Source organism: Acomys minous, assembly GCF_964271855.1.
Source record: "Acomys minous genome assembly, chromosome: 5".
Taxonomy (NCBI): Eukaryota; Metazoa; Chordata; class Mammalia; order Rodentia; family Muridae; genus Acomys; species Acomys minous.
In genome coordinates, this window is record NC_140494.1 from 12,683,486 (window position 1) to 12,708,762 (window position 25,277).

A 25,277-nucleotide genomic window follows, 5' to 3' on the forward strand; every position below is an offset into this window, starting at 1 on the left:
ATTTAGAAAACAGCTTGACTTAAAGCATCTTACCTCATTTAAGGTAAATGCCTGTAATTTTCTAAAGGGCTGACGTTTTAATTTACATTCCTGTCAACTCTTTTTTCGAGACAGGATTTTTCTGTGTCGCCGTGGCTGTCCTGGTACTCATTTTGCTGACCAGGTTGGCATCTAACTCAGAGATCAATTGCCTTTGCTGGGATTAAAAAAAGGTGTGCCCAACCACCACCTGGCTCCTGCCAACTCCTGATTAAGCCTATCAACTCCCCAGGCAAAGATGTTGCAACTACTTCAATAACCAGTCTGCAAGTAAACTTCGTGTTCACTGACAATGTACTGTCACGGGTATTAATAACTTGTTTTAAAAACAATCTGTCATCTCAAGAATCTATTTGGAAGCATTTCCTCAGGTGTTTACCACACACCTTCCTCACACATAAAACCCCTTAGCACAGCACACTTAAGACATCTGACGATACCCATGTCATCTGGTAGTGAAAAGCAGAGAAAATTCACAGGACCCAAACCACCAGAAGATTTTATTCTGTCGTTTCTTTTGTTTCAAATAACTACATTGCTTCACTTAGAATTTAAGTTTTAAAACTAGAGTCCACTTGGTACTCCAAAAGGCTCAATGCGTCTTGTTTACACGCTTGCCTTCTCTTTTACAATGTTCATTCACACCTACATTTTAAGAGCATTCATTACACTTTGCATACAGCATTTAAAAAGATTTATTTTATGTGAATGCTTAAGCTGCATTGTATGTACACACACACACACACACACACACACACACACACGCCTAATCTCATGGAGGTTACAGGAAGACGTCAGATTCCCTAGAAGTGGCAGCAAAACGTGGTACTGCACACCTTTAATCCCAGCACTCAGGAAGGCAGAGGCAGGCAGATTGCTGTGAGTTCGAGGCCAGCCTGGTCTACAGAGCGATTCCAGGACACCCAAGCTACACAGAGAAACCCTGTCTCAAAAACCAAACAAACAAAAAGCCCCAAAACAAAACAAAAACAGTCATCCAGGTGGTACTAATTTTGAAGGCATTAAGGGGTCATGGAGAAGCAACTAACACTTAACACTGTGAGAGGCCAGGAGAGGCCATTAATGAAGGTGTGACCTCAGTAGCAGGTAAAGGCCCAGGAATGAAGGGGTCATGAAGAGAAGTTGATGCTAGGCACCATGAAGAGAGGCCATTGGTGAAAATACAGCTCAGAGGCAACAGAGGACCTCAGCAACACTATGGGATGACCACAAAATGCAGCAGCAGCAGCGGCAGGGGCGGCAACGGTGGCGGCGGCGGCAGAGTAGAGGCAGCCAGAGCCTAGAAGACAAACTGTGTGCTGTAGAGGGTGGAGCACAGAAATGACGCAAGCCCCTTGGAGAAGCCCAGAAGATCCTGAGAGACAGTGGACATAGTGTAGTTTACAACACCTGGAGTTTGGTTTGGTTCTGATTCTCTATGGCCTGGTTCTTCCCTCTTGAAGTAAGAAAGTATTTAGTTTTGGTTTTTACAGGAGCCCACAGCTGAAAGACTCTGAACTTAAGAGAGTCTGGGAAAAAAATAAAAATATTAAAAAAAGAGAGATTTTGCATATTTTAGGGAGACTGATTACTTTAAAGAGACTGAAGCTTTAATATGTTTAAGTATGTAAAGAATGTGGGATTTTTACAGTTACTTATGTTTTTAATGTGAGATCTTGGGAATGAATAAGAAAACAAGGGTTGTGACTTAATAGTGATGGGTCTGTGTGTCAAGTTGACAAAGCACTGGCTGGTTTTGTGTGTTAACTTGACACAAGTTAGAGTCATCAGAAAGGAAAGAGCCTCAGTTGAGAAAATGCCCCTATGAGATCCAGCTGAAGGCATTTTCTCAATTGGTGATCAATGAGAGAGGGCCCAGCACATTGTGGGTGGCGCCATCCCTGGGCTGGTAGTTTTGGGTTCTATAAGAAAGCAGGCTAACATACCATTCCTGGGCATATACCCAAAGGATGCTCCTACCACAAGGACACTTGTTCATAGCAGCTTTATCCATAATAGCCTCAAACTGGAAACAACCTAGATGTCCCTCAACCAAAGAATGCATTTTTTTTTTAAAGTGGTACATTTATACAATGGAGTATTACTTAGCTGTTAGTAAAAAAAAAAAAAAAAATGACATCATGCAATTTGCTCACAAATGGATGAAACTAGAAAAAAAAATTATCCTGAGTGAGGTAATCTAGGTCCAGAAAGACAAAAGGTATGTACTCACTTATCTAAGTGGATATTAGCTATTAAGTAAAGGATAATCATGCTAGAATCCAGAGACCCAGAGAGGGTAGGTAACTAGGAGGGCTCAAGGGGCGGGGACATGCAAAGATCTTCCTGGGAAGGGAAAACAGAATAGGGTTTGAAGGTGGCCTGAGGGTGGGTGGGCATGGGAACAGGAGGGATCAGGTAGGGGGGATGGAGGGAGAGGCCAGTGGAAGGGGGGGAGGCTTTTGAGAGTGAGGTAGAAACCTAGTGCAATGGAAACTCCACGGAATCTAACACTAATTAGGGTAACACTAGTGAAGAGTCCACTAATGGGGCATATGAAGCCTGAACTGGCCATCTCTGTAGTCACACAAGGCCTCAAATGGAGAAACTGGGACACCAACGCAGCCACAAAACCTATAGTTTTGTCATGCCTGCAGCATGTGCTGGGACCAGACTCTAACATAATCATCATTAGAGAGACCAGAGAGACTTCATCCAGCAACTGATGGGAACAGATGCAGAGTCCCACAGCCAAACATTAGGCAGATCTCAGGCAGTCCTTCAGAGGAGCCAGAGGGATCAAGGACACCAAAAGAACACGTACCATAAATCCAATGACAAGGATTCAAGTGGGCTCACAGAGCAGCCTGCATGGGTCTGACCCAGGTCCTCTGCATGTATGTTAGGGTTGTGTAGCTCAGTGTTCTTGTGGGAACAGGAGGCTGTCTCTGATTCTTTTGCCTGCCTTTGGGACCCTTTTCCTCTACTGGGTTGTCCTGTCCAGCCTTGATGTAAGAATATGTGCCTGGTCTTATTATAGCTTGGTATATGTATTCGGTTTATGTCCCTGGAAGGTCTGCTCTTTTCTGAGGGCAGAGATTGGAGTAAGGGAGGGGGAGGAAACTGCAGTTGGGATGTAATATATGAGGTAAGAACAAAAAAGAAAGAAAGAAAAAGGTAGGCTGAGCAAGCCATGTGAAGGCAGTAAGCAGCATGCCTTCATGGCCTCTGCATCAATTCCTGCCTCCAGGTTCCTGCCCTGACTTCCTTTAGTTATGAACAGCAATGTGGAGGTGTAAGCTGAATAAACCGTTTTCTCCCAAATTGCTTTTTGGTCATGGTGTGTCATTGCATGGTAACACATGCCTTTAATCCTAATACTCAGAAAGAAAAGGGAAGCAGATCTGAGTCCAAAGGTACAGATAGTGAGACCCCATCTCAAAGAGGAGGGGTTGGAAATATGCTTAGTGGTTCAAAGCACTTGTTGCTTTTGCAAAGGACTCGGATTTGATTCTTAGTACCCACATGTTGGCTCACAACCATACATAACTCCAGGTCCAGAGAATCCAATGCCTCTTCTGACCTCCTCAGACACCAGAAATGTACGTGGTACACAGACATACATGTATATACATATAAAATTAGAAGTACAAACCAAACAAATAAAACCCCTCCAAAATCAGGAAAAAAAGCCTCTACTACAAGGGTGACTAAGATAATATCCAAGAGGCAATAAGGGTTCCCAGTGAAACTCCAGCAAAGTGGCAGCCTTACTTTGAAAAACTGAGAAACAAACAAGGCTACTTCTTCAGAGGGGAATTGGAAGGGAAATGAGACAATCTTAACAGAGAATTTTGGAAAGCCTAAGAAAGGTCGGTGTGTGTTTATATATGCTTCTCATCATTCACAGTTACCAATCTACTTCCCCACACTTTACCTTTGTTCCTACTTGCTAGGAAATCCTTTGTAGTAAGTCTCTCAAATTTTGTTTGCTTGCTTTTTAAATAAATGACTAGGCTGGGCAGTGGTGGTGCACACCCTTAGTTCTAGCTCTTGGGAGGAAGAGGCAGGCAGATCTGAGGTCAAGGACAGCCTGGTCTACAGAACGGGTTCCAGGGCAGCAAAGGGCTACACAGAGAAACCCTGTTGTGAGCGCCCCTCCACCTTCCATCCTTCCTCCCCCACAAACACCCCTCCCACAAAAAAACCAACAAAACTTAAAACCCAAACCAAGAACAACTAGACTCTAGCCTTGAGGGCACTGCACTGACATCCTTTTCTACTTTTTGACAGTCTAACATAAAAATTATTTACTTTGAGTTGAGAAATCTTGGGTACTGACAAAAATACTAATGTCAGTATTATGGGAAATATTAAAATAAAAACATTCTAATAGTTTTCTGGCCTGTGATGATGATACAAAAGGGATAGATATTATCAAAAATATTACAGCATACACTTAAGCTACTTTTAAAAGTCAACAGACAGGAAACTAATATTTTTCATTGCCTCTTAAGCTACTTTGTATTTTTAGCAGTGATATAGCAGGCTTCATGAAGCTGTATCACTGAGTCTAATCCCAGACACTCAATTGTTCGCAAAACCATCAGCCTCAGAATCACTCGTCAGGAAGAAGCAAGTGAAGGCTGCTTACCTCCCACCAGTCTTAAAGATTAGATCTGCATTAGGTGCTCCCTTTGGATGCTGGTAACGAGGCCGCCGCTCACGGTTGGTGTTTGCTGGAGCTGGGCGCTGTGCAAGAGACTGCAACATTTCTGTGATTAGGAGCAAAGAGGAAAATGCTGTCAGCTCTTGTAAATACAGACCTTCTACAAACCCACAGAACACAAGGGAGATAAAGTTTATTAGTCTTTACATGTCGGTAGCTGACTTTCTTTTTTTTTTCTTCTGACTTTCAAAAAAGAACATTATATAGGCTAATGATTATGGAATATTGAAAGCATGAAAAAGTAAAGGAAATAACTTTGACAGCTACATTTAAAGCACTCTAGGACACCTAGGGGTGTTCATCCTCCTCAGGAACTGTCCATCCTTTTTCTTTAGCAGTGCCTCTCACTGGGACTTGGGCCTTGCCTATTCTTGGCCTTGGCTGGCCAGCAAGCCCCAGGGATCTGCCCCCCACGCCGGGGTTACAGACGTCAATCACCACAGCTGACTTTTGATATGAGTGCTGGGAAACCCAACTCGAGTTCTCATGCTTGCATAGTAAACACTTTACAACATCAACTTCAAAGCTCCAATTTTCCACATTTTAATTTTTATTTATGTTGGTAAGATTTGTTTTTATAGCTGGTTGTGCTGGTGCACGCCTTTAATCCCAGCACTCAGGGAAGCAGAAGCAGGTGGATCCCTGACTTTGAGGCCAGCCTGTTCTACAGAGCAAGTAAGTTCCAACACAGGGCTACATAGAAAAACCCTATCTTGAAAAACAAAGATTTATTTTTATTAAATGTAATTGTGTACTGTATGGGGGTAGTGTACACATGGCTGCAGAGGGAAGCCAGAGGAGTTAGGCCCCCTGCAGGTGGAGGTACGTGAGCTGCCCAATGAAAGTTGAAGGAAATTATACTGAGGTCCTCTGGAAGAGCATCTTTCCAGCCCTCAACTGTTAACAAGTGATCTTTCTTTCCTTTTTTAGAGATACAGTCTTAACACGTAGCCCAAGCTTTCCTCAAATACATGGTGACCCTGCCTGAGTCTCTAGAGTGATGGCACTTTAGGCCTATGCCACCATTCCAAACTATAAATTATTTTATACCTTGATAATCTTCTTGTTCTTGTCGTTCATTGATATCTAATGTGAGCTTTTTCATTCTCATCCTCTCCTCTTGTTCTGCTTGTTGTTGGTTCCAATGATTTGCAGCAAGTTGGGATGACATGGGCACATTAAGAATCTTAAACTAGAGGAAAAATACATTGGAATCACAAATAGCTTGAAAAAAATAGCAAATAAAATTAAGTAAGTTAATTTAGAAAAGAATACTATCTATCCTTCAATGTAAATCAATTTGTCAAAAAAGATACTGTATTATTCTAAGAAGAAACAAAGCCTATGGGGGGTGGTGGGACCTGGAAGGCCTCTGAGTGTGACTGACGTCATGTATGGCAATTCTCTGGACGCTAGAGCCAGGGCAACTTTTCATCCTGCAGACCCGTCATATATGAACAACTTTCAATAGGCTTTTATACAGCAAGATGAAAAGCACATTTTTATATTTCTACCTGCTTCCCAAACTATACAGCGCAAATTTGACCTTTGTTCTGAAGACGGACTTGACCCCAAGGAAGGAGAGGGAAGCTACTGACCCAGAGACATAGTCCCCTTTCTTGGAATGCTTGTTTTAAGCAGGATATTTGTAGGTTAAAAATGCATATGGCAAACAAACCTAGATAAAAATATAAAATTATGGCTCATGGCTCCCTGGGAAATTTTAAGTAAGCTCTGAGAACCACCTAAGCATAAAACCAAGGTGCTTCATAACTGAAATTGTCTGTGGCACAACAATGAGCATGCTTCACATAGGACACTCACCTATGACTGGGTCAAAGGCCTGAGTGGGAAGGACAGGCAGGGTGCGGAGAGCAGTGCTCAGGGCCCAGACTGGAAGCACGCCTCTGAGCTGCTCAGATCACCGCAGTTACTAGTAACGTTTAACATTACATGAGGGCTGATTCATTTCAGTCTGACTTGAGAATATGGTCCTTTATATTATCTCAAGTGCTCCTGACTGGCATTTTCCTTTATGAAGCACCTCAGTCTGTCAAAGGTCCTCTTAAAATGCAGTATCATGAGCACTAAAAACACAGGTCAGACATACATACACACCCCACTACCTATATTTTGTTTTTTATAACATCAGATAATATCTCACATATCAAAGTAAAACATAGTAAGTTAAAATTTAAGTAATTTTCTAACCCAGGCTGAGATAGAAGGGTAAAGAAAGAGGCAAAAATCTGATTTCATATGACTTCTAAAAATTTATTTAGTTAGTTAGCTGTTTGGGTTTTTTGTTTGTTTGGTTGGTTTGTTTTGTTTTTTAAACCTTCTAAATGTAAATCCAGGCACCAGCATCACAAGCCTTAGTTAATTAGGAGGCTGGCTTTCTCAGTCACTTCCTGCTCTTTCAGACACAGTAAGAGGGACTTTCAGTGATTGCCATCTGTCACTTCCTGGTCTCAAGCATGTATAAATATATGGAAATTTATAGAAGGAAACTGTATAGCAGTCTTACAAAAAAATACTAGAAAAAGTAACCAGTAAGAAATACACATAGATAATTTTTTTCATCAATTTAAGTTACTTTTGCTTTCCTGTTACATTTAAATATTCAGTAAAATAATATCATTTTTCTCGTTATTACGTTCCTGAGATAAAGAAACCTGAAATTTCTTTCTTCCAGTTGTGGGGAGAGCAGGAACTGCCTCTGATATGAACTCTGCTGCCCCCCGATTTGATCACTTCCCCTTGGTGGGGATGCCTAGCGAGCTATCTGGATGAGACTTGATAGGCTGTGGCCATATGGTAGGGAGGAGGTCCCCTTCTGTCAGAGGTCTAGGGGAGGGCAATAGGGCAGAAGAGGGAGGAAGAGTGGGAATAGGAAGAGACAAGCAAGGGGATAACATTCAGGATGTAATCTGAATAAATTATAATAAATCAAAAGCAAAAAAACCCCCAAACCTGTAATTTCTTCTCAAGTTCAGTTATAATAAACTTAATTATATTGGCAGTATACTAATGAAATAGTATGAAGTATTATTTAAAACTTTTATAATGAAATTTTTTCTCAAAATTTATTTAGTATTTATAAAACTAAAATCACCTTTAGCACATTTTATGACCTCTAAGAAATTTAGTAAAAAGAAAAGTTCTCATAGTGCTATAATCCCAGCACTCAGGGAGGCAGAAGCAAGTGGATCACTGTGAGTTTGAGGCCAGTCTAGTCTACAAATCGAGTCCAGTACAGGATAGTCAGGGCTACATGGAGAAATGTGACTTAAAAAACCTAAAAAACCAACCAACCAAACAAACAAACAAAAAACCTAAAAGAAAGAAAGTTCAAGTATTGTGTGTTTAAGTAAACATTAAAAAAAAATCAGGAATAAATTTATATTTACCTCCACCAAATGCTTGCAGTATAAAGCTGCTTGAAAGAAGGGCTCTACTGCACAGCAAGTTATAGGAGGGAAAGACTAACATCACTCAAACTGAGACTCTGGAGCAGGTATGAGTAAGAGTAACAGTAGGAGACTGACAGGGAATGAAGCCTGAAGACTATATTATAAACATAGCTGCATTTTAAAACTACATACATATATGTAACATAAAGTCTCAGGTTACAGGCAAGTACTAATTATCCTAGTCAAAACATGTAACAAATCATAAATCCTTTTGAGTGCTGGTTGTAAATGTGCTGGATGCCTCAGAGCTGGAACCACAGGTATCTGTGGGAGCCTACTTTGTCACACAGGTGCGTGGGACCAAACTCTGGTCCTCCTGATTATACTGCAAACACTGCACTGTTGTGATACCTCTCTAACCCTACCTTGTATTTTTACAAATAAAGCATGCTGAATTATATAACAGCTATTATGTTAATTAAAAATGTCTAATGATCAAATGTTTTACTTTAATTGTTCAAATTCATAAATATGTAAATGTAAAAAATTAACCGACACTGTTCTCCTTTTACTTTTCTTCACCTCCTCACTTCACTGATACAATTTTTCTGCTCATGACTGTCATAGTAAGGTTTTGCTGAACACAAATCTAGTACACAAAGAGCTCTTTCAGTGAAGTAAAGAATCAAACAGTCCTATACAGCAAATACATTTCACACTTGTAGAAAAGCCATTGCACCAGAAGGCCAACACCCAAAAGCTAAAAAAATAAAAATCAGAACAAAATACACGTTCTTATTCAGACCACAAAGTTTCTTCAAATAATTTTCCTGAAACTGGCCTTCAAATTAATGACCCTGTTTCAGCCTCTCAGAATTATAGGTATATACCACCATAGCTGGTGTTAAGGTACATTTTAATGTACTGTCAAAGCCTACACGCTGTGTAAGACTAAACAGCATGTACAAGCTGATGACAACAAATTTTTATGTACCTGGATTTAAGAAAGAGAAAAACTATTATTGCACAACTTTTCTTCAGAGAAGATATTACTACGTTTCCTTTTGGTTAATTAAACTCAGGATTCAATATGCATGCCAGTACATTAGTAGCTATGCAGTAATGGGAACCAAGAAAGACCTAGTCATAGTTGTTAAATACTGCCCTTTCCCTGCCCCGCCATGACATGTAAAGGCTCTGTGCATTGTATATGCCTTAAACTGTTAGAATTAAATGACCTTTTCAGGCTTTCTTTTTGTACCAAAAAAAGCTGTTGACACGGGTAAAAGTGCAAAAGAAGAGCACAGAGGAGAATAAAAGAAACCTAAAACGTGATGGCTGAAATTTTTAAACGCCTAGCTCAAATAGCTAAGTAAGCCTAGGGAAGAGTTAAAACTCTGGGATTTGAGAATCCTGCTTAGCAAGCCCAGCTAACAAAAAACCAGATTTGGCAAAGGTGTGGGTACAATCCCAAATTTTAGATTTTTACCAAAACTGGCTCTCACTTTCCTCCTCAAAGACAAAGTGAGCACAGAGAGCACAGCCCTGGTCTGCAGACAGCACACTGACGCCTGCTTAGAACTCATCCCACTCCTGTGTATATGTATGTGTACATGCACACATAGGCATGCCTGTACAAAGGAGAAGGTGAGGGGGGTGAGGTAAGAAGTTAGTGTTTGACTTTAACTTGTTAATTTTTATGTTAGTCATGAGCACAGTCTTCGCTGGCCCTATTATTGTACTATTGGAGACTTCTTTATACACCAGCCAGCAAAATAATGGTATAAAGTAGGATTTCCATGATCTCTTATCTAAACAAGAAACTATGGACAAGAACATAGATACTCATTTAGAAATTTAAAAAAAAAAAAAAAGAATGCCGAGAGGAACTGCATCTAGTCACAGAACCCAAACGAGACGGGCAAGCATGGCTGCAAGGCCCCTCACAGGCTCTGTGGCCCTCGGCCGTGGGTCTAGGGTGCTGATGACTATCTTAATCTCCTGGAGGCCCGGAGTCAGGGTTCCTATACTGCCGGGGAGTTTAATGACTCTGCATCTTGCTTACTCCCAAGGGTTAAGTACTGGCACCACCCACTCCACTTCCTTGGGAAGATACAGAGGGTGATGGCAGAGTTTTTGGTTTTTGTTGTTTTTTAAGTTTTTCAAGACAGGCAGGGTGGTGGTGGGGTGCGCCTTTAATCCCAGCCAGCACTTGGGAGGCAGAGGCACGCAGATCACTGTGAGTTCGAGGCGAGCCTGGTCTACAAAAGCTAGTTCAGGACAATCAAGGCTACACAGAGAAACCCTGTCTCAAAAAACCAAAAGATAAAAAAATATAAACAAACAAACAAACAAACAAATAAGCAAGCATTTTTCAAGACAAGATTTCTGTGTGTGTAGCCCTGGAGCTCTTGGAATCACTCTGTAGACCATGCTGGCCTTAACTTACAGAGATCTGCCTGCCTCTGCCTCTCAGTTTGGGGATTAAAGGCATGTGCCACCACCGCCCAGCGATGGCAGAGTTTTAGGTTCTGGTGCTCTTACTAAACAAGGCTGAGGGCCCCAGGTGCAAGAAGAGGCCAGTTTTGGGCTCAGGGCTCAGCAACGGTGTGAAGGGGGTCAGAATCTTTGCTTGGGCTTCCATCTGCAGGTGGCTGGTGACTAAGGATGGTGCTACAGAGCTATTCTTTGTCTGGGGCTGAAGCTAGGCTTGGAGGACCTGGGTAGGTGTGGCCCTTTGTATTCTAACAGGACTGGATTTCAGCTAAATCTGAAAGGAAATCAGGGAGGCCAGCTGAGCCTAGGGCTGTGGAGGCGATAGGGACAGAGAAGCAGGCATCCAAGGCTCAGTGGTGTTCACAAGAGCTAGCCCTGCTAAGCTTTTAGGGATTCCTGCTCACCATTATCCTCTTCCTAGGGTCTTTCAGCCTCCATCTCCAGGAACACTTTTGATTATTTTTTAAAATTAGACTTATTTATTCAATGTGTGTGTGTGTGTGTGTGTGTCTATCTACCTATGAGAAAGAGTGTGTGTGTGTGTGTATAGGAGTGTGTGTGCATGCACACATGCCTGCATATCTGAGGACAAATTTCTGGGAGTCAGTTCTTTTTTGCTAGGTGTGTCTGGGTTGTCACCGCACCCACTGATCCATCTCACTATGCTGGTTTCATTACTTTGAGTACAGGCTCTTCTTTGAATCACAGATGGCAATCACTGAAAGTCCCTCTTACTGTGTCTGAAAGAGCAGCCTCCCTTTCACTGCCTGTTCCTAAGCCAGTTACTGCCTCCTTTCACCTGGCTTTATTCCCCTCACATTTTCCCAAGCTGACATTGTGAATTTCTTTACTAAGCCAGAATGAAAGCTCCAAGAGAGAAGAGTTGCTTAACTTACGCTCTTCACAAAGGGCTAGCATGAAAACAAATATGCCAAATGGTCATGTGAAGAACATGAAAACCAAATATTAGACTAGTCTACTTATGGCAGCTACCTATTTCATAAAATCTAGAATCTCTTTCATTCTAATAAATACCATTTATTTTACTCATCATTAAAACAGAAAAATGTTAATTATTACATGAATTAATCATCTTTAGAAATGTACCTGATTATCAGAAATGATGAAACAAAAACAGAACTGATACATGTGCATGCAGCAGCTGGCCTTTATCCTTGTATCCTGTGTCTTGTCATCTCAGTAGGGTGTAAGACCCACAACGATGACAGGTATTCCATTGTATGTGACCTAGACACACACACATGCTCAGGAAACATCTGCTAACTGAACACAGGGATCCCTAAAGTAACGGCTTAGGAGTCAGGACATGATTTTGAGGTGCCATATGTAACACACAGCAGAGAAGAGAGTATAGTAAGAATGTGGGAGAAGGCTGGGGCTAGATAAGCTATTTCAAGAAAGACTGCAGCTCAACATTTTCTTAATGTGTTAGTCAATATCCTCCTCTTCCTTAAGTCAAGGAACTGATATAGTCTTACAATATATACACACTTAGAATTTAAAAGTCCTTTCTATTAACACACATTCATTCTGTGAAAGTCAATCAATGTATCTTCCATACACATAATGTCTACCACTTAAGTTTATCTCTATTTGTAGATAAGAGATAACTTAGTGGATGTTTCTTACCTGTTGTTTATTGCCTCTTCTTGTTAGCATGACAAATGGCATCGTATCTGCAGGCTCTGTCTCTCCTTCCCCACCACCGAGTGGGGGCCCTTTCCTCAGCTGGCTTTTGAGATGCAATGGAATAGCAACATCAAGTGGATGCACTTTAACAGATTCACCACTTCGCTGCTTCAAGACAGAAATTTAAAAGTATATAAATATTCTAAAATACAGAGAAATATAAACTGCAAACTATTCACTCAACATTACATTTTAAAGAACACAATCCTAAGATCCAGAGGCTCTGAAACATAAATAAAACCAAGAAATATTTCTCCTGGGTGTCTAAAAAGCCTTGGTAGCTGGCCTGCAAGGAACCATGTGATTTGGCTTCTGTTCTCACTGCACCAGCCTCCCATAGGCACACAGTACTGCAGGTCCCACTGACAGCTCTTTAAAAACAGTCCATCCTTTTCCCTCTCATAGCACCCATTTGCCTTTGCAATTATCAGAGAATCTCAGTGTCTGTGAAGTCTGGCTCTTCCATGGCTTATGATCCTCTTCTCCAGCACTTACAAGCAGTATTTTACATACAACAGGTGCTTAACAAATACTCAAGAACAAATGAAATCTATAGTTTTCACATTAATTCCTTGGTTGCAGTATCAATTGATTTTAGCATTTACAATAAAATTTCCAAACAATCAACTACATGAAACTTCACCAATGGCTTACTTTGTGTTAAGCCCCAGGGGCTCACTGACCAGGCAGTATAAGCTAATCTCTAGGTTTAAAAAATAATGTGAAAAGTGATAGATGAAGACACACAGTCAATTTCAGTACACACACACACCAGGTGGATTCAGTGTACCTTTAGAAAGCTCATAAAGTTTCAAATGAGACACACACATAAGCTATCATACATTAGAGGTACCACCTGTGTAGACCAGTTGTGTATAATCAGGAGTAGGCAAGTACAGGAACCTCATGAAAGACTGACCAGAAACGGGACATTTGAGAATATTAAAGACTTAATGTAACTTTTTCTAAGAAAATGGTAAAATAGCAGTTTTGGGAAAACAAAAAATTAAGGCAGAAGAACAAGTACAAAAGCAGGGACCTGAAATGATGTATGTTAAGTGGGAATCCTAAGTTCATGCTAACAATTCCTGTCTGCATCCTGGTGGATAGAGCAGGCTTACTTCTTTCAAAATCTCAGAATTACTTTTCTACCATTTAAATTATCTTTTGATATGAGCTTCATATATCCAATAGACCTGCCAATCTAGCAAAACGACAGTTTTATTTGTTTTTGTTTTCTAAGTTCAATTTATTAGGACTGGCCTGGAATAATCTCAGATTCATTAGATTTATAAAGATCTTTTACTTAAAACAACAGAAAATGTTATGTTAGGCAAATCTTGACCTGTAAAGTATTTTTAAATTATTAGCGATTAGAAAATTAACACATTCTCTTTGTAAGGTTTTAAAATACAAAACTGCATTAGTGTCTGTACTAATTCCTCAATTTTATTTCTCTCCGTCTATCTAATACGCAACCACCATTAACAATGGGTTATGTTCTTCCAGAGTTTCTCTTACATATGCTAACATACATATATAATCAAACAGCTATTTCCAAGCAAACTGTCTTATACTAAACATATATAATTAATCTACAGTGCCAGAGATTGAGTTCAGGGCCTCAAACACATCTAGGTAACATCCTACCATTGAGCTGTGTCTCCAACCATTAGCAGCCATGTAGCCTTGGCTGTCCTGGACTTGCTTTGCTGACCAGGTGATCTATCTGCTTGCCACCCAAGTGCTGGGATTAAAGGTGTGCACCACTACACCCAGCTTATTTTACTTTTTGAAACAAGACTGAACTCACTTAAGTTGTCCAGGGTAGCCTTGAACTCATTCTGTAGTGCATGTAGGCCTTATATTGTGATTCGCCTGCTCCAGCTTCTGAGTTATAGGGATTATAGGTATGACACATATTTTTCTTCCTGATTTTATTCTTGGGCATCTTTCTATTTGAACATGTACACATGAAGTGGGCAGCAGATATATAAACCCATCTGTATCTCCTTATTTGATTTGTTCATTGGTAAATAAAGCCTTCTACCACACAGGTCATCAGGCTTGGCAGCAAGTACTTTTACCTGCTAAGCCATCTCACAGGCCCTAGTGGTGTTCTTGAAATATTACTGAAATTCCCAAATAATTAATAAAAATATTATGTTAGAGAAAAAAAACACAAACAAACAAACAAAACCTCACAAATATATATCTAGATATATAAAAAGTACTACCTGAAAAAAAAGCAAATTGATCTAATATACGTATAATGATATTCAAAACTCAGTGATAACTATAGGAGGAATAATAAATACTTTGGGAAGGGATGAAGCAGATATGTTGGACCATTGAATAATTGTCATTAGTAAAACTGGTTCTTCTCTAAAGAACCAGTCCATGAGCATGTAATGGCCTAATATCTTAAGCAAGTCAAAAACAAGACAAGAAAAATCACCTTACTCTATGGCCTACCCTAGCTACTACTTACTATTTTTCTTCCCTTTTTAGTAAAAACTGATCAGTAATTATCTACACTGAGCATTTTCACTTCTTACCTTCAACCTCATCTATCCCAGTACTATGTTCAGACAAAAGCACTGTTAAGTCACCAAAGGGTTATTCAGTAATTTAATAAGCAGAATTAAACAGCCCAAAGCATTTTCTCTCCAATTTTAGAAAAATGTAATTATTCCAATTTACTGTGATAGTTTAATAGCTGCTGTATGGAGGATGAGGGATGCAGTTTAGTGCCCAGGTAATATGCACAGGGTCTAGGGTTTGATCTCCAGCACCACATACCAAAACAAAACAAGTAGCCTTGTTAAATCATTTTGATAAAAATCTTGTTTATCACCTGGTGTGGTGGTGCACATCTTTAATCCCAGGAGGCAGAGGCAGGCGGCTCACTGTGAGTTTGAGGCCAGCCTGGTCTACAAAGCGAGTCCAGGACTATCAAGGCTACACAGAGAGAACCTGTCTTGAAAAACAGAAACAAAACAAAACAACAACAAAATCTTGTTTATTAGCTGGGTGTGGTGGCACATGCCTTTAATCCCAGCACTTGGGAGGCAGAGGCAGGCAGATCTCTGAGCTTGAGTCCAGCCTGGTCTACAGAGTGAATTCCAGAATAGCCAGGGCTACACAGAGAAATCCTGTCTCCTGCACTGCCCCACCAACCCCCCATCTAGTTTATTAATGTTGTGGACATAAAGATTTATTTTATTTCTCATTATGTGTATGCATGTGTGTGGGTATATGCATATGAGTACAAGTGCCCAAGAGGCCTGTGGTTTCAGATCTCCAGGTGCTGTTAGCTGTCCAACACTGGTGTAGGCAACTGAGCTCTGTTCCCAGTCTTACGTTACCTACATTTGTTCTCATTCACTCTCAAGAACTGCAGTCAGGATTTGGGACACAGGACACGCTGTCAGTCACAATCTGTGTACATTAGGGAAATATGCTACAGGGTGGCTGTTTAAATAAAGAGATTCTCAAATGAATCAGAATCTTGTGTGCTATGATGTTTTTTGTTTAAAAGATTATTCAAAATACAGCAGTATTTCATACCTGAAGGTTTTCCAACATCATTTTGTCCAGAGCTTGAATGAAGTCCTCATCTTCTACACAAGGAACATGTTTCAATCCACCTCCTTTAATCATCACCTCCTTATCAAAACAAAGAAAATAACCAGAACAAACTCTCACTGTGATGTTTCATAGGTTAGTGGCGTCTTTACTTTTGGTGTGGTTAACATACCCAAAGAATAAAGTTAAAAGAACTTATCACTCAAGGGAAAACCGAAAGTGAGTTCCTAAGAAACCCATTTTTTCACAAAAAAAATTCAATGACTAAAATTCAAATACTCAAAACCACTACACAGTTAAAAAAACAATCCAGTCATACATACAGCATTTTCCTCATCAGTTTCATTCTCCTTGTTGGAATCTGTGAGGTAATCTGTATTCTCCTCTTCCTCTTCTTCTCCCTCCTCCTCCTCCTCAGAACCCTCCTGAAATTAATATGAACAGACAATTCAAACCATTTGGAAGTGGACTTTACAAACCTTACAAAGATGTGCAACTGTGTATTTACTCCTAGCTTCCTTTCATGGAGTCTGTTTAACGTGAATGAGAGGACAAGTCCTACATGCTAGGAGCTAAAAACTAATCACATGTCAAACATAATCTAGAGCTGTTGCCTGAACTTGAGTTACACGAGGAAGGCGTTTCCTGAACCTTTAATATATTTCCTCTAAGAAAATTCCTCACTGTAGTTTTAAGAAATATTCATCTAATTCTACAAAGTTCAAATTTAATGTCACTATTAAAGGCCATAGTACAGCACTGTTTTATAAGGTGCTTTAGTTTAGAAATGTTCTCTTGAACTTTATTGTTGGCATTTTTTTTAACATTAAAAGTAAAACAAAAATTCCATTCCGCAGCTCAAAAAAGTTAAGTAACAGCCAGGCACAGTGGCATATGCCTGTAATCCCAGCACTCAGGAGGCAGAGGCAGGTGGATCTCTGTGAGTTCAAGGCCAGCCGGGTCTACAAAGTGGACAGCCAAGGCAAACTGTCTGGAAAAACAAAGCAAAGCAAAATAAAACATAACAAACAAAACAAAAGTTAAGTGACTTGCCTTTGGACTCACTGCTACTAAACAAACACATTACTCTACTCTCAGATGAGGTTCATTTTTTACATTTAGCTTCCATGAATGAGTGAAAACATATGCTATTCTTTCTGCGCCTGGCTTGGCCCACTTAACACAATGGCCTTCAGTTCCATTCACACTGGCACAAACGACAACACAGCATTTTTTTTAATATGAGAGAATTAACATTTTATAATGTAGGCATACCATATTTACATCTAAATCATACAAATCATTGTTTGAGGAGGTGGAATTGATAATTACTAATCTGATCATTACATAGTGTATCTAGGTATCACAAACCATACACTCCATAAATATGGTCAATTAGGAGTCAATAAAAGTTTTCGGGAGCGGGAAAGCAGGCCCTACCCTAAGGACAAGGGAGGTGGCCCTGATCCAGAGCTCTGAGTCCACCTCACCTCAACATCTACCCCATGTATGACCTACTGAAACACATGAAGGGGCCAGCCTTAAAAATCTCCTTGGCACACGGCAACAACAGGATATCCAACAGCAGCCCCAGTGAGGATCCAGTCACAATAGTGTAGGCCTCAAACCAGACCCATGACTCATAGCAATGAACATTTGAAAGTAAACATATATGGACAAAAGGCTACGCTATATGATACACTACAGCTTCTGTGACAAGATTTTTGTTTGTTTGATTTTACTGGTGGGAGGTTGCAAGGGCAGAGGGCAGATATGAGGGGATGGGGAGAGGAGAGGGATTTTGGTGCATGACGTGTAAATCATAGACATTCAATAAAAGTAAAAATAAAAAAAGTTTTAAGTCCACTATGCTAAACTTAGCTGCTTCTCAATTGTGTCAAGGTAAGTGAGATATATTCTCTAAAACAAATTACTTAAATCTGTATTACTGTTTTGTGTATATGGAAGATAATTCCAAAGTCCCAAAAGTATATACTCTTACTAACATTTGTAAAGGTTTTTAGAGTGCTACAGGGAAAGAGTTCACAAAGAATATAATGACCAGCAAGTCAGAGTGTTCTCCAGCATGCTTGCAGACTGGGCCTTAGTCACTGGAATACACACAGTGGACTAAGAGAACCAACTCCAATAAGTGCGTGCTGTGGTGCACACCCTCTGCAATAAATAATGCTAAAAACGAACATTAAAAAATAAACTTTCTTTTCTAAATGCAGTAACTATTTAGGGTAGTTATCTAATTAGAATTTACAAATGATGTTCTTAGCAGGGATGCACTGTTAATAAATGCCAGTACCTAAGGCAGGATGGTCAGTTCAAGACTGTATTGGTTTCTTTTTGAGCCAAGCTACAGTCACCTGGGAAGAGGGAACTTCAATTAAGTAATTGCCTCGTTCAGACTGACCTGTGGGCATGTGTAATGGGTCATGATCTTAATTAACAACTGATGTGGGATGGGCCAGGCAACTCTGAGCAGGTGGTCCAAGATTACATAAGAAAGAAACTAGGTAAACCAGTAAGTAGTGTTCCTCCATAGTCTCTGCTTTACTTTCTGCATTTGGTTTCTCAATGATATCCGGCAACCTGTAACATGAGCTACATCCTCTTCCTTCCCAAGTTGCTTTTGTCTATGGTGTTTATCACAGGAAAAAATAAATAAATAAATCAAAGTAGGACAAAGGTTATCTTTAGGGGCACAGTAAATTCAAGAGCAGCCTAGGATACATGAGACCCTGTCTCAAAAGCAAGCAAGCAAGCAAGCAAACAAACAAACAAAACCACTGGAAGGCCAACTGGACAAAATGTATTCATTTTTGAAAATAAAATATTGAATAGAAATACATTTGTCCTAATCTCCCTACATATTAACATAATAACAGGAAAATCATAAAGTGATCGTTAATACACCATAAAACCTGAGCTGGCTAAGACAAGCTGGAGAGGTAATGTAAGAAAACCCAAAATGCCCATGTTGTATACTGGCTCTGCTATTACTCTGAGAGTGTGAGCAAATTACTTAACCTACCAGTATCTGAGTTTCTCAATAACATCAACTGTTCATAAGAAACAATCATATACAGTACCTATGATAGTGAACAGCACAACAAATGCTCAGTAATATTTTATTGCTACTATAACAGTAAGCCTTATATTTTCTTTTGATAAAATATGCAGAAAATAATGTTTTAATAGACCATCTACTTTATCTTCAATAGTCATTTGAGTTACAGTACGACTGAAGAGAAAATATCCTGTATGGGAGTTGCTAAGACATATAAAAGAGCCAAGATGGGGCAGGTGAGATGGCTCAATGGTTAGGAGCACCTGCTGTTTCTGCAGAGATCCTGGTTTAGTTCCTAAAACCCATGTGGCTCACGATGGTCTGTAGCTCCAGCTGTAAAGGTCTAGTGACCGTAAAACACTATACACATAAAAATAATTCTTTAAAAAATATGAAAACAGAACTGCTAGCTCTGTGGGGAAGGGTACTGAAGAACTGAGTCCAAGGCTAACTGCATACTAAACATAGTCTCTACCACCACGCTTAACCCTTATGATGCCCCACTGTTTCTAATAAGTTGAATTCTTGCCTTTTCATTCTCCCCTGGAGAAAACAGGCATAGAATACCCCTCTGTGTTCATTATTCCACATCACATCTTTCTTCCTCCTCCTGCTTCCCCTCCCCCTCCTCCACTGCACCCGGCCACACCTTTCTTCTTTAATCATTTCCCTGCTCCTGTGTGGAAGATGGCTTTTGGGAACTTGGAGGATGAAGAGAAGTGAGGCATCCCAACCTCACTCTTCTCAAAGTCAACACATCTTTTCAGGCAACCACACAACTCCTCCAACTTAACACTCTGCTTGCATTTCTCCTTAGTAGGGGTATATTATGTGCGATACTTCCTTCTTTGATATAAATAATATCAAAGCACCAGTTTAAAATGATAAATCCTTCCAAAATACAAAGTTCAACAAAAAATGCATTTAAAAAGAAATGCATTTCTTCACATGAAAAAGAATGTTATTTCACATTTACTGAGGATGTTACATTCATTAGACTTTGTAGGTCTATTTAGTAGCACAGAGAAACCCAAAGACAATTCTTAGTATCAAAATCTAAAAGGAAATGCTATCTCATTTCCTTTTGTTATATAAAGTACTTAACAAGCCAATTAAAATTTTATTACAGATTTTTTCCACAGCAATTTCATTTTGAAAATAAATCAATATAAAGCCCATCTATTATGCTGAAACCAATTATAGACACATATTGCAGCTCACAATTGTTAATTATTTTTATCTACTTTTAAGGGGACTGTAAGGTATTAAAAAATAAAAATAAAAACAAAAGCAGTAGCACATAAATATTTAAAGTACTTCCCTGCTGTCTATAAATACTAGCTAGTTATTTGGTGGCGCACGCCTTTGATCCTAGCACTTGGGAGGCAGAGCCAGGTGGATTGCTGTGAGTTCGAGGCCAGCCTGGTCTACAAAGTGAGTACAGGACAGCCAAGGCTACGCAGAGAAACCCTCTCTTGAAAAACCAAACCAAAAACTAGCCAGTTATAGAAAGCTGCACATTATTGACTCTTCTGCTTTTCACAATCATTCCTTTCTTTTTCTTTTGGTTTTTTGAGATGGGGTCTCTCTATGTTAGCCTTGGCTGTCCTGGAGTAGCTTTGTAGACCAGGCTGGCTTTGAACCAATCATTCATTTCTAACTGACAGTAAAACTACTGTGTAGTTAAATCACATCAGATACTTGTTAGCAGCTAGAGAACTTATGGGATTAAGGAAAACATGGTCTTGCAAATTTTTCTTTCTACCTGCAGAAAATCTTAATTACCTTAAATTGCTGGGTCTTTTTATTTAATTTTAAATAGAGCTTTAAAAACATCTACTTTATGACTATATGAACAATTAATATTCTTTTAAACAGTAAACTACACATTCTCTAAATATCTAGGTTCCATATACGCAAACCAAAATTTTAAACCTTAAATTCCTCAAATACTTAAGTATTAATTATAAGTGGGTTTTTTTTTCCAGTGTTTAATGACAATCACACTTCTAAGCTATCACACTATCTTAGTTGCCTTAAGCACTCAACACAAGAAGTCAGATACACTCAATCATAATGATTTTATAAACAGGATATATTCAAGGGCCAGTATTGTTCAATTTCTGGTTTAAATGTTACCCACATTGTTATTCTACCCAACATTTATCCTACCTTCTTATCACTGAGCCATTTCTCAGCTCCTACTTTATATTAAATTATATGTGTGCATTTAGCATGTGTGCAGGTGTATGCATGTGACCAGAGACCAGGAGTAGGACACGGAGCTGGAGTTATAGGCAATTCTGAGTCACCTGAAGTGGGTGCTGAGAATTGAACTCAGGTCCTCTGCAAAAGCAGGATGTGTTCTAACTACTAGACCCTATCTTTCACTGTTTATTTGAGATGGGGTCTCTCACTAGCCTGGAACTCAGCCAGCAGGTAAGGCTGGCTGGGCAATGAGCCCCAAAGAGCCATTTGTCTCCATTCTCCAGATTTGTAACTTCAAGCAATTATCACCTTGCCTGGCCCTTGGTTATTTTAAGATAGGGTCTCTTTATATAGGCCTAGCTGCCCTGGAACTTACTATCTATACCGGGCTGGCCTTGAAATCACAATAATCTATCTGCCTCTGTCTCCCAAGTACTGAGATAAAAGGCATGTGCCACCACACCTGGTATGTTTGGTTTGATTTTTTTTTTTTTAATTTTAATTTTGTGGATTGAATGCAGGTCCTCCTGCTTGCCTGCAAGCATATCACAAAGTAAGCTATCTTCCTGGGTCCTAAGAAAACATTTCAGTGGATTATAAATGGCAGAGAAGCAATTTAACACAGTTTGGCCTAAGAGTCATAAACAATAAAAGGGCAAACTATCATGTACACAATAAATTTCAGATTTCAGAACTACTAGAGTTGGTAAAAATAAAGCAAAGTATAGGAATATTTTGACAGTAAAACTGTTTATAAGATTGTAAAGCCCAAAGATCGCCCATATTCAACAATAAGATTAATACATAGGAGAACAAAAAAGTAATTTTCTCAAATTGCTAGTAAATAAAAATGTTATGATCGATCTAGTTCTAGTGTCTCTATAAGACCCCTTAATCAAGGGATGTTATAATAGAAATATATTTTTAGTCACATTTTATGTAATAAAACTATGGAGAAGATCTTTATTAATTAAAAAATCTTCACTCAGGCTAGAGAGATGGCTCAGCATGAAAAGCACTTACTTTCAAGTCTAATGACCTAAGTACAATCCCCAAGAACTATGTGTGCTATAGCACAAGGGTGTGTGTGCGTGTGTGTGTGTGTGTGTGTGTGTGTGTGTGTGTGTATCTGTACCCATACACACAAATAAATAAATATAATAATTTTAAAAATATTTACTCTATCAAAGTATTTTTCTACACAAATATCACAAATTTATATTAGAAATAAAATTAATTACTTCCTCTTCTGGTTCATTCACTTCACTTTCATTTCCAGATTGTTCTTCTGTTTCAACTCCTCCTTCTTCTTCTTCTTCATCCTCTTCAAGATTTTCCCCTTCTGTCATAGAGTCTTTGGAGTCTTTGTCATTTACTAGGCCTTAAAAAGAGGACAAAAGTGGAAAAATACATTTAGAAAGATAAATACTAGACTATAGTTTTTATACTGTGTCATTTTAAAAGTATTTTTTAAAAGATTTATTTGTTAAGTATACACGGTATTTGTCTGCATGTACGTCTTCACACCAAAAGAGGACACCAGATCTCATTATAGATGGTTGTGAGCCACCATGTGGTTGCTGGGAAGTCAACTCAGAACCTTTGGAAGAGCAGCCAGTGTTCTTAACCTCTGAGCCATCTCTCCAGTCCCTGAAGAAGTATCTTTTACAAGTAATTTAACAACCATTTTCTAAGAACAATAAATGATCATAATTGAAAATAATTGTGAGAAACACTGTAAAAAAAGTACACATTTCTTATCCATTAGACTAGAAAAAAGAAAAATATATATGCATGTACATACATCTTTTCCCTTTTCTTACAGCTTCAAATACTTAAAAGATTATCCTCTTTAAACTTATTTTCAGATGAGTACAGACAAGACAGACATGTAAAAAGTTCAGTTTCAGACATATATAAAACAGATCTGTTCCATATTCTATAAAAAATATCTCAACAATCTCTAAAACCACAAAAAGAAGTAAATAAAAATCATGTCACTTTAATAGAGAAAGTATACTTGGCTATCAATCTGGATGCACAGTAAGAGGACAGAGGCAAGAGGACATGACAACTTTGTTGTACAGTTTTTTAATCTTCCTGCAGTAGCAGCATCTTCTTCCTTGGGGAACTTTCACTTCCTGTGTGGTCCTACATCTCACTGTGCAGCTCTTCTTCATACTGCTTTGAATTTCAACCAATTCTCCCTGCTTCCCTAACTCTGTTACACTTTGCACATGACATGTTGTCTTTAGATGTTGTTCATCCAATATCCTTCTCATGGAGCATCTTTGAATATGTTGATTGAAATCTTACCTGTCCTTCCAATCTGGTCTACATTTACACACTGCCTGTTCCTAAAGCATATGGGTCTCTTTACAATTGATGCTATGCTATCTCCTTTATTTTTTTAATAATTTAATAAATGTTGCATAAGACCATTAAGGACAAACTTTACTTCAAACTCAGCAGAGGGTATAAGCTGATAAACATACAGTAGTTACTTAGTAAATACTAGTTATTCAAGAACTATAGTGAAATAAAGGAAGAACTATTGATACTTTGTATTAATCCTTTCATTTTATGAATACTGAATGTCAGAGTGTGAATAACCAGACAAATCTATAAGAACAAAAATTTATTCTAGTGCTCTAAGCAACTGGTGAAATTATAGAAGCACAGAGCGATTAAAGTACCTATTTTCAGTTTGAGGGAAAAAGGAAACAGATGAGTGAGGCTCAGAAGTATCTGTTTTTAAAACAAAATTGATAGTGAAGAAAAATAGATTTCTGTCTCAGGTTATGTTTCATTAATGTAAGTATTTACTTACTATTTACCAGCTTTCATACATAACAGTAGAAGATTTTATGCATGTATATGTTTAATTAGATTTAAAATATTTATTTATTGACTTGTGTGTATGTGTGTGTATGGCATGAGTGTGCAGGTCAGAAAACAACATGCAGGAGTCAGCTCTCTCCCACCATGTGGTTCCAGGAATCAAAGTCTGGATTGGTAGCAAGCATCCTTACCTGCTGAGGCATCTTACAGACCCCTAACTGGATTTTTAAAACAAAGTATTTGACTAATAGTTATCAAAGGCAAACAATGAAAATCCAGGAGTTTGCTGGGCATGGTGGCGTACACCTTTAGTCCCAGCACTCAGGAGGCAAAGGCAGGTGGATCTCTGTGAGTTCGAGGCCAGCATGGTCTACAAAGCGAGTCCAGGACAGCCAAGGCTACACAGAGAAACCTTGTCTTGAAAAACAAAAACAAAAACAAACAAACAAAACCAACCAAACAAACAAACAAACAAGAACATCCAGGAGTTTATAACCTAAATGTTATCCAGTAAACAAAACACAGTGACAACTTATGTGATATGAAACATTACCACACCACTGTCTTCTCTACAACTTACATATGTAGCTGTTTGCATAGCATTGCTTCCAAAGTATCAGGAAGATAATGACCTCTTTTTTTTTTTTTTAAGATAATTACTTCTAACATATTTCACTTGGACTGCAACAAAGCTTCAAAACCAATTTGCAATTTCCTCTACTACGTAAGAAAGATCAAACTACCAATACCTAGGACACTGTTAGTGTAAACAAGGTATATAAAGGACATATGGGTGACAAAATATAGAATATTGAAATGTTAGAAGTGTACATGGGAACAAAATAGAACACATTTCTCCTTGATTTACTTATGACTCAGTTTCTCTGCTCATCAGGAGTGGCACTAGCTGCCTCTTTTCGGGCATTCCAGCCTAAGTCAACATGTCTTCCATACACTTGGAAGTCTTAAGACCATGCGTTTGCTTGCCCTGTCTTACACATTAGCTGCTGGTTTAACTCGAGCTTTTGTTTGTCACACATAAATAACACCTCCATCATCCTGTCAAACACGCTATACTCAATAAAAACACACTTTCTCGGTTTACATATAGCATGCTTATTTACCTATCCTTGCAGATGCTTTTCTATCAGTTTGCCTATGCACTTCATATAAA

At 39.0% G+C, this 25,277-nt stretch overlaps 1 protein-coding gene across 7 annotated transcripts in view; it reads right to left on the reverse strand.

Moving 5' to 3' along the window:
• The window catches only part of UPF2 (UPF2 regulator of nonsense mediated mRNA decay), a gene marked incomplete at its 3' end in the record, with an annotated part of 110,594 nt that overhangs the window by 3,168 nt on the left and 82,149 nt on the right, over window positions 1-25,277 (reverse strand). For 3 of the 7 annotated variants that reach the window (XM_084783981.1, XM_084783979.1, XM_084783980.1), the window contains exons 16-21: window positions 22,504-22,643; window positions 16,299-16,400; window positions 15,958-16,056; window positions 12,328-12,495; window positions 5,819-5,960; window positions 4,694-4,814 (exon numbers count right to left, since the gene is read on the reverse strand). In XM_084783981.1, coding sequence (XP_084640107.1) covers window positions 4,694-4,814; window positions 5,819-5,960; window positions 12,328-12,495; window positions 15,958-16,056; window positions 16,299-16,400; window positions 22,504-22,643 — 772 coding nt within the window. Of the gene's footprint in view, window positions 1-4,689; window positions 4,815-5,818; window positions 5,961-12,327; window positions 12,496-15,957; window positions 16,057-16,298; window positions 16,401-22,503; window positions 22,644-25,277 lie in introns of those variants that run through there. The other 4 variants (XM_084783984.1, XM_084783983.1, XM_084783982.1 and 1 more) reach the window with 3 other exon arrangements.